Source organism: Limanda limanda, chromosome 8 (assembly GCF_963576545.1).
Source record: "Limanda limanda chromosome 8, fLimLim1.1, whole genome shotgun sequence".
Classification (NCBI taxonomy): Eukaryota; Metazoa; Chordata; class Actinopteri; order Pleuronectiformes; family Pleuronectidae; genus Limanda; species Limanda limanda.
In genome coordinates, this window is record NC_083643.1 from 23,588,314 (window position 1) to 23,601,659 (window position 13,346).

Here is a 13,346-nt window from a genome sequence, read left to right on the forward strand (position 1 = left end):
TATAAATAATCAGATAATAAATAAAACACAGTACAGCTGAATGTTATCTGAAATATTTCTTTATTTCTTTATATTTTTTTATTTATTTTGAACAGGCGGGTTAAGCGCCTTTGTAAAAAAACAATCTTCTCAAATTAGTTCGCAACATCAAATTGAATGACTAACCATTTTTGTATACACATACAACAATGTGTATTCAAACACATACACAATGTGTATATTCAAACACATACACATACAACAATGTGTATATTTAGACACATACACATTGTGTATGTGTATTCAAACACATACACATACAACAATGTGTATATTTAAACACATACACATACAACAAGGTGTATATTTAAACACATACACATACACAATGTGTATTTAAACACATACACATACAACAATGTGTATATTTAAACACATACAACAATGTGTATATTTAAACACATACACATAAACAATGTGTATTCAAACACATACACAATGTGTATTCAAAATAAAAGTTTCGTTTTCAAAGATCTTGTGCGCTGGGAGCACCGAGAGCCACCAAGCTCAAAAAAGATAGTCTGGATGGCTTCAAATGTATACCTCAACTGTTTGGGGTAATTTATATTGAGGGCGTATAGAAGGCCAAAGAGGTAGGCGAACGCAGAGGAGAGGTTTTCCATTTCATGCAGCACGATGCCCCCTTCCAAAACAACTGCATGGTCTCGAGCATGTGAGATGTCGGCTTCGTCATCTAGGATGGTGAGGATGGCCACAGACGCCCCTTCCAGCACTGGTGCCAAAATGTCAGTGTCCTGAGGAAAAATAACAGATGCATTTGAGCCTTGACAAACTAGAAAGAGCATTTTCTGAAGAAAATGTGTGTGAATGCTGAGAAGGACCGTGCTAAAGCTGAAAAGTATAATTTGTAGGCTGAGATATGATTGGCTTCATAACGGCTAAAAACAGTTGAAATGTTAAAAAGGCATAAGAAAATGGGCAGCTATACACTGGAACCTGACAGCCAAAGAAAATTGATGAAGCAATGGCAACATAGCTGACGTAATAGCTGAAAATAGATTTAGTAGTTTAGAAGTACAACTTGTGAAAAGGAGGTTGATTTACATGAATTGTAAAAAAGTTAGTGTGAACAATGTATGAAAATATGAACAAATCAGAGAAATATGATTACTGCACTGATAAACTGCACTGGGGAGGTGTATGTTTCCATTTTGGATGAACTACTACTTTAAAACATCTCATGAGAATGAGGAATTAGCTACATGGCCTGAAGTATTTATCTTTTTGCTACAGTTACTAGTACTTACCAAGCACTTCATGAAAAACTTTTTGGTATCTTCGCGGAGGAAAATGGGCAAGCCTCTCAGTGCTGCTGTCTTTCGGTGTGTAACAATGTCAGATGTCTAAAGAGTATCCAGTGGAAAATAAGTATTTCAATAAGTATAGTACTGTACTGAACATACACATAATGCAAAATCAGAAATCTTTTATAGTACTGAAGATGAAGCACACACAACTTTACTTTAACAAATTAAAATACTGTTAAACCAAATGCCACCAAAACACAAAGGAAGGACTGCGGACATCCATTTTTACTGAATCATATCCACTAAGGTAGTTTTTACAGCACCCAACATCTTTTTCTGTGTCTGTTATAAGAAAGTATATTCATGCTCTTCTAAAAATGCCAGGCAAAGGAGCACTTCACTCACCTGATCATCGAGTTTATCAAGGAGGTCTTCCATTTCTTGGCCAAAACCACCCTTCTTAGTCCGGTAGAGTTTTAGCAGGCCAGGTCCAAATCTTTCAAGAGATGCATTAAAAGTCCCCAGGAGGTCTTTGCTGGTGATACGCCGAAATTCTTCAGATATCTAAACAAGAAAATCAACAAAATATTGTAATTAATTGCAATTTCAATTAAGCATGGTGATTTTTTTTTCTTTAACTGGAAGAAATGGGCTTCCATAGGAGTGAGATGGTTAGGGTAAGAAAATTAGGACAGGTCACAGAATCAAATGGATCATAGATTTAAATGTAACACTGGCAAGACAGAATTGACACATTTCCCCAGTAGATACTGTTCTTCTTCAAGAAAAGCCAATGTAGTTGTATAAGACAATTGCTAAATAAATTAGGACATCCTTACCTCCTGAGACGAAAACAGCGCAGGCCACCTCTCTTGGACCTCAGATACCATAGGCTGACGCTCCACGACTTCTCTCCGCCTGAGGTTCCTTTTCTTCTTTTTCATTTCATCAACCAGAGCAACTCTTTCCTCTTCAAGTGTAGAATCATCATGGTGTTGTGGATAATCTGGCACATGATTGACCTCTCCACGTTTGGGCTTCTTCAGGGTGAACGGGCTGTCATCTTCACCCCCCTCTTTTCTTTTCCTGTTCACATTTACCTCATTGCATCCTGCCTGGCGAAGCTTTGATCTTTAGTTTCCAAGTTTGTACTTGATACTTGTTTTCCATCCCTCATGGCCTGTGATGCCACTTGGCTCCTTCAGGCATGGATACTTATGAACCAGCGCAGCGGCAACTGACTCAAGCTCATCTTTCTCGGGGTAGCTTTTGATTTAAAAAATTGCCTGTGCAATTTTATCCAGTATCTCCATTTTCATGTCTCTTGTCACTGCAAGGCCCTTCTTTGACTTTTTATATGTGTCATTGGCCTTACACAATTTCAGTTCCACATCATATGCAAACTTAGGGATAGGAAATGGAGATGGCCACTCTGCGACTTGCCTTAAATTATTCTGGATAGAATCAGTCCAACTAGGCCTAAAATCTTCAGAGTGAACACTGAGTGTGTCCTGAGAGGAGACTGAACTAGTGGATTGGTCAAGTGGACATGAATCACTGTTCCACATTATATGCAAGACTGCACGCTCAGCTGGTAATTCAGACATTTCTGTTAAGTTGCAGAGTGCATTTCCAAACTCTGGATCCTCAAACTGTAGTGAGAAATCACCTTGAAGTTCAAGTCTCTCTTTCAGTATATCAATAAATTGCCCCACAGATGTTGGGACTTCAGGAAGCTGGATTCGCCGGGCTTCTCTGGTAGAAAGAACGACCCGAAGTAACAAAGTCTGAAAAGAGAGGAGAGAGATTTATCAGCTGATTATGTTTGATTAACAAATAATTTAGTGTCCAAATGAGAAGAGAAGAAAAGCAAAAGGAAAGGAAAGAGGGGAGCAGAGGACAGGAGAAGAGAGTTGGTGAGGAGAGGAGAGACAGAGGGTGGTGAGAGAGGAGAAGAGGGGAGAGAGTGAGCAGATGAGAGACAGAGGGGGAGGAGAGAGAAGAGAGAGTGAGGAGAGGAGACACAGAGGAGGAGGAGAGCAGAGGAGAGGGGAAAGAACATACCATTTTGAATAGCTTTAATGGAGAATGAACTTCCTTGGGGTCACCATAAGCTTTCCACCAACTGTGTATGCTGCTAGAGGGTGGTAATCCGTCAGCACATCTGGATCCAGAAGAAGAAGGTCTGCACAGGTGTGATATTCAAGCTCATAGGACCTGAAATGTTCAACGTACCAGGAAGACAGTCTTTTACAAATGAATGCCACATCCTTTGCAATGACAAGAATGCTCACAATCTTATGGAATTCCGGGAGGCCACTGCACTGTCCAGCAGATAAAATCATGCCCGCTGCATACTGTGTCCATGCAGGTGAATTGTTTTAGACAGAGACACACTGTCTAGATGTGGGTACTTCTTCAGTATTTCACACTTGATTGATGGATCCAGATCTGAAACCCTGACCACTTTCACATTTTCAACATACAGTTTTGGCTTGAAAAGGTTCCCACTGTCCAGATGGTATGCCATCATCTGCTGGTGTTTTGAGGAGAGAGTGAGCAGCACATTTTTCCAGTTGTGAGTGTCATGGACAACCTTTTTAAAGAAGCTATGTTTTGCCTCGAATCTCATTGTCCACAATTCCACTAAGGGTCCATAGCAGCGAATAAGTTGTGGGTAGTGGTCAATGAAGTGGTGTTTTGGCCTCAGTCTGAACTCTGGAAAGGTACTGGTGAGCAACTTGCGATGATCCAGTAGTTTACAAGATAAATAACACAATGCTTCCTCAGAGAGACAGTTTGACACAACAATGTCAACAATTTCCTTGAGGTCCATCAAAATCTCCCAGGCAGGCTCCTGTTCTGGTATCTTACGTCCAACTATAAAAGGAAGTAAGCGCAGCAGTGTCCAATTTTCATGCCCATTACCTCCAATTGTTCCTTTTTCAAAGCTTGCTTTTGGAATTTTTTGAGGCTTGTTTACTTTGTCTGAATACTTGTAGGGAAATGATTTTATGCAGTCATTTAATGCATCAAATGTCATAAAGCCTTTTGAGATCAGATTTTTCAAACATAAGGACAATTCCACAGGGATGACTCCTTCAAAAAGGTCATGCAAAACATCTGGAGGAAATCCAGTTATTGGGTGAAAGAACAGGAGATGTTTTCCCAGGACACATTCACTTTTAACCCCATTAACACTTTTAACGCACTTCTGCCTAAGCTCTTCCAGAAACAAGTTATGTTGCTCAACACTTCTCAATTGGAAATCATTAACTTCAGTGGTTGCAATTTGGTCCCGACTTATCAAACAAAACCGACAGAACTTTTCAACAGTAAAACTTTCTTGAAAGCCTGCAAGACCATGTGCACCAAGGTTATCAGCACAAACACAATATACAGTGCTTTTAACAAACTGACCCACAACTTCAACAAAAATTCCCTCTTGTTCTAGACACTTTATGTCTTTAAGCAATGGCTCAAGAAACTTTTCATAACCATATTGTTTGACATCCACACTTTTACCCAAGAGAGCTACCTGAATTGAAGTGAGACTCGATCGAAACCTGACTGGTAAATTTAGAACTACCCAATATACTGCAGTAATCTTATGGATTTTTCTAGAGGTGCCCAGTGGGTTACAAACTTCAAAATCATCAATATATAATGCCAAACTGATACAGATGTTTTGTTGTCCCAGTAGCTTGTTCTCCTTGTAGTACTTGCCGTCCTGAAAAGACTTAAAGTTACCAGATAAATCTCTTTGATCAAATACAATTTTGTCCAAAAAATCTGAACATCCAAGTAAAGTTTCAAGTACTTTGGTGACTGATATATATACAAATTAGTTTTTATGGGCTGTGTTGTACAGATATTCTGTGGGTTCAATAACAGGAAAGTGCTCTTTGAAATATATATTCCTTCGGTGATCTGTAGATAGGGATCCTTTCTCTAATGTTGTTAAAATGAGTGGATTAGTTTGAACTATAGCACTAGAAATTTCTTGCAAAACAGAATCATTTACTTCAATTTTATGTTTTGAAAGGATCTCTTTGACACTGTTCAAAGTTTGAATGTTAGAGAAAGACAGCAGATTATGCAAATCTTCTACAATCTTTTGTGTTGCACCTCGAGAAACATGCAACACAGTTTGCATAGACAAAAAGAGAGAAGCTAATTTGTAGTGAGTCTCACTATCTACATCCTCAACACTATCTTAAACCTCATTTAGTCTCACAGTATTATGAGCTGATGTCCCTGCTTCACTATCAGATTGTTCATCATCAATTATCTCATCTTCAGTAACAGTTCTTGCTATTGTTCGGAAATCCTTAAGTGTAAAATGTTTATGGTTTCGACTTTTGTGAGAACTGAAGGTTGGGCGAGTGTTTGTTTTAAAGGTACACCTTAGAAAGGGACATTGTACAGTTTCTCGTTTCTTTAAATGATGTCCGAGATGGTTCCAAAAAATGTTTTCACTGCAAATTTCTTTAAAATCACACAATTCACACTGAAATGTAAAATTTTCATGGGATTTCACTGTTGAGTGTGATCTTGAGATGTGTGATCGTAACGCTCCAGGTGTTTTAAATACACAAACACAGTCTGTATGAATGCAAGGCCAGTGTGCACCTTGTCCGTGATGAAGCCGCAAATGCTTGAGAAGAGTCTCTTGGCTGGAGCTTTCAAATTTGCAAAATTTACAGTGCATGAAATCCACCTCTGAAACACAAGAGACACATATAACACAAAGTCAGTTTTGCTACAATCACTTTCACAACAGTCTCTGTAATTTATAACACAACTACAGATGTCAAACTTGAATCCTTTTAGGGATTCAAATCTTTCTGAGTCACTAAACAGATCCAGATCTTACGAGTCATTTGTCCATAAGCATATAAATTCTACCAGTGAAACAGAGCCCGTCTGTCTTAGACTATAAACAGGATAAATACATTCAAATTTGAGAGCTAGGCTATTATGCGAGGAGGGCAGTCTGCTGTTTGTGCATTTGAAATTTTGATGCAGGAAATAAAACTTTGCATTTTCATCTTATTAAAAATTCTCTGACGTTAATTATGAGGCTGTTAGTAGTTCACAATGTTTTTATTTAGCTGCATTATATTCAACAGACACAAATACAGTATTATATTCTCATAACTCACAGTCAGCATCACTCATTCAACTGTAAATACAGTAAATGACATCATAGAAATGTGGAAATATAACTCCATAATTATTGACCGATTCTGATAACACATAATGCTGCAGAGAATAAAATGCTCCTCTGTGTTTAGTCTGTATTAGCCTCTAAAGTTCGTCCGGAGGGGACGTCCCGGTCCGGGACCCGGTCCTGGTCCGGGATGCAACTGACGTCCCGGACCGGGACCCGGTTCCGGTCCGGGACCCGGAGCACCTGGAGGTGCGCCGGTCCGGCACCTGGAGGTCCCGGACCGGGTCCGGGACGTCTCGGAGGTGCACGGAGGTGCTCCCCCCAAAATGTCACCAGCCGCCACTGTGTCTGCCCCATGAAAGCGTATGCATGACCACTCGCGTTTGCATGGGCACCTGGAGGTGCGCCGGTCCGGCTCCAGGTGCCGGACCTGGAGGCGCCGGGTCCGGCACCTGGAGGCACCTGGAGGTCCCGGGACCCGGAGCACCTGGAGGTGCACCGGGACCGGGTCCCGCACCTGGAGGTGCACCCGGGTCCGGGACGTCTCGGAGGTGCACGGAGGTGCTCCCCCCAAAATGTCACCAGCCGCCACTGTGTCTGCCCCATGAAAGCGTATGCATGACCACTCGCGTTTGCATGGGCAAAATACAAAACGGGTTATCTTAACAAATTTAACCACAGCAGAAGTGCTATAAACATGCCAGTCTATGCCAGAACTAACGTAATTTAATGTGATAAAAGTAAAAACGCACTTACCATACCTTCTTGAGCAAAATTGTTGTGGGCTCCACGTCGTTGTCCATCCAGAAAATGTCCCGCTCAGGTTCAGCAGAGAGCCGTTAAAACCGGAACTGGAATCTACTGAGTTGGCCCAACTTAACTCAAAAATCTGCTCAAAAATTTACAAATCCTTGTTGGGCTGATTTAAAATAGTAGTTAGGACAACAATGAGAGAAAATTGCTGGACAGACAAGATTTTATAGATTGCATATTGCAAAGCCTTATTTCTGAGTCAGTTTAATTAGAAAATTCTTATGAGATCAACAATTACTAGTTACCATTTTTACAGTGTAGGAGAGAGTTTGACTTCAACGTGGATTTCAGAAGCTCAGGCTACGTCCACACAATACATTTTAGTTTTAAAACTATAAATTACCATTCATTTACACATGGCACAGGCAGGAGGTCGGGTGTAGACTTGTGTAGTTGCAGGAAATACCAGACACAATAAACAGCCCTGCTGAAAAGTAAGACCATAGGTTTCTCTTCTCGGACTGACCACAATGTGGAACTGTATCCGGCAGTGAGTGTTAACCACGTTTTGCATTCATGGCTGTTAGTTGACTCATGACTAACAAGAAACAACCAGGAAGTGAATACGGATGCCTCAGTCATTTTATTCAGTTATTTCTTCCTGTTTTAGATTTGAACACAGCTCTGGAGTTTGCAAAGCTCTCTATTAAAGTTACTCATAAACTCCGGAAACAGTTAAATACATTTAATTGTTATGATGGCCTTTTTTCCCTTTAACATATAATTACTAATCCATTATTTGGAGGAATCATTGCTCAGTGGATATCATCAAAAACTGGTGTAAAATATGCTCATCATTGCCATAATTTTTTTTGTCAGCATATTCATCGATATTTTACTATTTTAATGTGCTGTAAGATGCTACTTGACCAATTTAGCAATAAAGTAAAATTTGAAGACAGAAAGAAGAATTTGAGTGGGACAATTATTTAAAAGATATTGTCCTAATATCTTGGTAGAATGGTACTGGTCTGTAATAATATATAGCTGTGCATCACCCATTCACTCACACACACACATACACATTTATACAGCGCTAATATAAAAGACACCTTTTCACATCACAGCCTTCAGAGCCAACTTGAAGTTCAGTAACCTTCCAGAGGATGTTGTGACATGCGGACTGGAGGAGATGGAACCACTGATCGTAGAGTGGCCGACCCGCTCTTTTTCCTGAGGCACAGCCGCCCTAATATATAATAAACATTTAAATGTATTAGCAGTTTGATAAAAAAGTATTTAGGTGGAATAAACCTTTAAAACTAGGGTTTTGAAACTGTAGCCTCCACTTTGTTAGATGGTGTTGTCACAAAATGCAGTCCTGAAAGTGCAGCCAGTGGTATTGTAGGAACACAGTATTGTAATTCTCAGGGACCTCAGTTGTGCTTGGTTGAGTGCAGACAATATCTATTGTAGCAGTGCAGCCTGTTCCAGTAGACAGAATTCCCACTGCATCAACTCCTGTACACAATGTCATAAAAATGTGTATAATCTTTGCACCTTTCGTCGGTGGCCCTGTACCTTGACATACCTGTCATCCCAAATAAACCCTTCTTCCCCCAAAAGCTGTGACCCTGCTGTGCGTGCATGTTCGTGGACCCCACATTTTGGACCGCGCTGCACTATCAAGAATCCCGTAGAGGCTTTGATGTGTCAAACTGATATCCGGGGGTGGAAGCACAGAGCGATTTACAGTGCCAGAGTTATGATCAAATGCATCGGGAGACAATAGGTTTGGATGTGCAGCGCGAGCATGGCCTGTTCGTGTGTCAAGAGGAGGAAGGAAGAGAGAAAAGTGCACAGTCTCTTACCTCAGGCAGAGTGTCATCTCAGCTGGGAGGATTTGTATCAGAGTTTTGATGTTTCTCACTCAAGCTTGCTCCTGTAAAATTGTCTCAGTGTACTGTCAGTAATCTTCTTTCCAAGTAAAAAAAATGATGGTATATTTCCACTTTAGTATGGTTGCAAATAAAATGATTCAAGCTTCCACTGTACTGCAAATACTAGAAATATAAAAAACGCTCCTGTTAGTGGTAGTAAAAGGACAGTGCAATGGATCCAAGGGAAATTTCACCTTAATTGAGATTGACTCTGGAATTTAACTCATTTGAAGTGTCCACGTTGTAGAAACCTAAGTCGACAGTCGATCGTTCAGTCCCGGGGTAAAACTTAGTAAAACCACAAAGGTTGCACACAGCTGTGCATATTAATCCATCCCTTCAACTGCAGCCTTCGCCTCTCAGGCGTAAATGGATAGCGAGTAAACAGACCTGATATGCAAATCATTAAGTCAACAGTTCAGACTGTGTTAAGACTACGTGGAGGTCACAATGACATGTTTCTTTCCAATGACCACATTGATTCACAGTTGAAGTGGTCCCATATCTGATTCAACATCGATGTACAAACAGTAGCAGTGTCCTTGTTTCGCATGTCAATTGTACGAGATCAATGTTGACCACGCGAAGCAGATGCTTAAAATATGTATCAGATATCTTGAGTGCATCATTCTGTGTTTCTAATTTACTAGTTTATTTTCTTGCTGAAGGACCATGTCGAAACTACAAATGAAATATGATGCTTTCCTGTGAAATTTCCCAGTGGAGTTTTCTAATGAAACAGACATTTAACCCAAATACTGTGTTTACAGCTTTTAGAAACATGAATGGGAGGTGCAGTGGTTAGCACTGTCATCTCACAGCAAGACGGTTCACAGTTCAAATCCCAAGGCACGGTCTTGCTGGGTGGACTCTGCATGTTCTCTACATATGTATCCGTTTTGTGCAGGCACTCCAGCTTCCTCCCACAGTCACTCAACATGCATAATGGGGTCAGGTTACATGGACACTCTAAATTGACCACTGGTCTGAAGGTGAGCCTGAAAGGTTATTTTGTCTTTGCATGTAAGATGTGCTGGTGGCCTGGTCAAGGTGTGCCCTGCCTCTTTCTCTCAACGTCAGCTGGGATTTGGATTCAGCTCCCCCTGCGACCCACAAAGGATAGTTGGTCAAGAGAAAGGATGGATGGATGAAACCTGCACTATTTACTTGTTTGACTTTATTGGTGTATTACTTAATTTCTCGATCCCTTACCTCCATCTGAAGATCAGTGGCCTCATGTGGAACTATTGGCATATTTATGCCTACATGCACATTCTTGTGTAGAATCACAAGGATAAACAAATGGAGGACTAACATTTAATACATTGCCCAATGAATACTTATAGCAATTATTAATTCTACTAAAGATGGACAAAATTGACCCCTGGCGAGCAGGCAAGGGTATTTGCATAATAAGGTCATAACCCTTCTAATAACTCAGTTTAACTGGAAAACACACATATCAAACCACAAGGATCAGTGTCCAACTTCAGGCTGACATCACATTTGTCTTCGGTCAAAAAATGTCAATGATAAAGTCTCCAAAATGTATAGTTAATGAAATTGCATTTAATTAATTAATATTCACAAATAAACAGACAGACAGACAGATAGACAGACAGACAGACAGACAGACATACCCACAGATAGATAGATAGATAGATAGATAGATAGATAGATAGATAGATAGATAGATAGATAGATAGATAGATAGATAGATAGATAGATAGATAGATAGATAGATAGATAGATAGATAGATAGATAGATAGATAGATAGATAGATAGATAGATAGATAGATAATGAAAAACAATGGGCATGGCAAAATTAGCTCAGTAGTTATTATCACATTTCAAGTGTTCACTCTATATTCTGCATAATTACTTGAGATTCACAAAAATTAAAAAAAATCTCTCTTGCAATGCCCCCTGATCTGGATCCACACCAAAATTTTATGGATTATTCCTTGGCCCATACCACATCCTTGCACCAAGATTTGTGCTTATCCCTTCACTTGAATCATTCTCGTGGGAACAATATACTGTACGCCTTCTTTGGAACAATTGAGGCATTTATTCTCTCAGTATCGAAGTTTTGTCATTTTGACTTTGGAGCCTAAGATGTGTTAAAAAGTCGAGTCTAGGGGGACAATGAGGGAATTCAAGCTGAAGGCATGAGGGGCAAGTCAGAGACAGGCAGATCTGAGCCTCGTGTTGAAACCAAACTCGACACGATGGGGGTATTGATTAAATGTTCTCTTAAAAGTTGGATGGAGAAGGTCACACCAAGGTTTTCACTACGGGGGAATGGAGACGCTTTTGACCTGTCAGATGACGAGGCTCTGAGTGGGTACAAAAAGTCACGGCTGTCTTCTTAAATGGAATCTATCCATGCTGAAACTCACTGGAATCCACCCCTGCGGACCGAGGTATGTGTCAAAACATCTGAAATGTCTTTCAGGGGTTTTGGACCAAGTAATGAAGAGAGGCTGTGTATGGACCTCACATAAATACCCCAGAGGGTCTGTAGACCAGCTATGAAGTCATGGGGTAAATTGGATATAATTGCAGGCCTTTCTAATAATGGTAATGAATAGAAGAATAATTTGAGTTAATTGATCAGAGAATGTCACCTTGAGTTCAATCGTCATTTTAAGGCTTTTTCCAAATGTTAATGGGAGAATAATTTACAAAAATAAAAACTGGGCAGGTAGAGAATGTGTGACTCACATTAAATCTTCAGATGGAAAAGCAATTTAGAATACAAAAGTAATTATATGTTGGACCCGTCGCAGAAGCAAGAGAAGGTTTTAGCAAACAACTGTGAATCCACACATTCAGCAGACATGGAGCAACATTAGCATTATTTAAAGTCATGTTTTTGGCCACATAAGCACAGAACTTTATATATATATATATATATATACACATATACAGTACAACTTATGCCTTACAATTATATGGTTATATATCTACTCCACTGTTTGTATGTGAATAACTACCCCCTCAAAAACAAGATGATGATACATCTCAAGAGTATTATCCTATTACAAATTAATTGTTCATTTTTGAGCTTTACCTACTCCCCTGATGTTCAGGTGTTCAATGGATTCATCCGTTTTTTTTGTTTTTGTTTGCTGTATAGAAACTGAAGATGGTCAGAGCAGTGAGTCACCAAAACAGCAAGGGTTAGGGTTACATGAATAAGCTCAGGAAAACCACATGCAGAGGTAACTAATTACAGGGCTAGGTTGTAATTATTCATTTGTGTTACTATGAGCTCTGCCTTTCATATCTTTTTTTAAACATTTATGCATACAGAATATTTATTTGAGCAGCTTCAACACAGCACAGTTAATTCAAAGTGTTTTACAGCACAGGTGGATAAACAAGAAGTTAAGGTCAAGTTTGTACATACCTGTTTAACAATAGTATAATAAAATCAAGGTAAAATAAGCAAAGCAAACTGTATAATAATCCAATAATCAATTGCTTGTGATTGACTTTAGAAGACAGAATCAGGCTGCTCAAGGGCACATTGACAGCGGCGGTTGAGGGAGAGCGACTTGTTCGATTAAGGGGATTTGGTCCGGCGACCTCGCTTCATTCACCTCTACGTTCTGCCCCACAGAGTTGAACGCAGCAGTAATTGGCCACAGCCTGCCGGGGAGGAGTCGCTGAGAGTCGGATGAGAAGCACATGCTGTGAGCTTCCCTTTCATGGTGACCATGTTCCTGATTTGGCACAAGTCAGCCCTCGGGGAGGATGCAAACAGCTGTGCGACACACACACACACACACACACACACACACACACACGTATTTCTTCCCAATACCCTTGCTGGCTTTCATTTTTCTGCTTTGACTCTGCATGCTTGATTCAGGATTCCACTAATATTACACCATAAAGGCTGCTGTGCCTGCTCTGTGTGATATTCCTCTTGAATGCTTGGAACACTTTTCAATGGAATTTATGGTTTGAAAATACAGAGTCAGTAATGAATGAATAAATGAAATGTGTGTTGTTATTGAATAAATCCAACTGCTATTTACAATGAGGTCTTGTTTGTCATTTGAGACCACAGAGTCAGCAGCATAAATAAAAACATAGTTTCAGACAGAAAACACAACAGGATAAAAAAAAACCTGAACATCATTTAAAGGGTGTGACATTTT

At 40.0% G+C, this 13,346-nt stretch overlaps 1 protein-coding gene across 1 annotated transcript; it reads right to left on the minus strand.

The window, feature by feature from the left end:
* Positions 1–485: 485 nt before the first annotated feature.
* LOC133009729 (uncharacterized) lies at positions 486–7,290 on the minus strand. Its single transcript, XM_061077264.1, has 4 exons — positions 7,242–7,290; positions 1,713–1,871; positions 1,308–1,403; positions 486–794 (listed from the first exon to the last, which is right to left on the minus strand). The coding sequence occupies exons 1-4, from the start codon at positions 7,281–7,283 to the stop codon at positions 486–488; spliced, it is 606 nt and encodes a 201-aa protein (XP_060933247.1). The 5' UTR covers positions 7,284–7,290.
* Positions 7,291–13,346: the final 6,056 nt, after the last annotated feature.

Bases quoted from the DNA above. Each gene is read 5' to 3' on its own strand.
- LOC133009729 (XM_061077264.1), bottom strand. From the start codon at position 7,283: ATGGACAACGACGTGGAGCCCACAACAATTTTGCTCAAGAAG. The intron at 1,872-7,241 runs GTATGGTAAGTG...TTTCTTGTTTAG, and splicing joins CAACAATTTTGCTCAAGAAG to ATATCTGAAGAATTTCGGCG. The intron at 795-1,307 runs GTAAGTACTAGT...ATTTTTCCTCAG, and splicing joins AGTTTTTCATGAAGTGCTTG to GACACTGACATTTTGGCACC.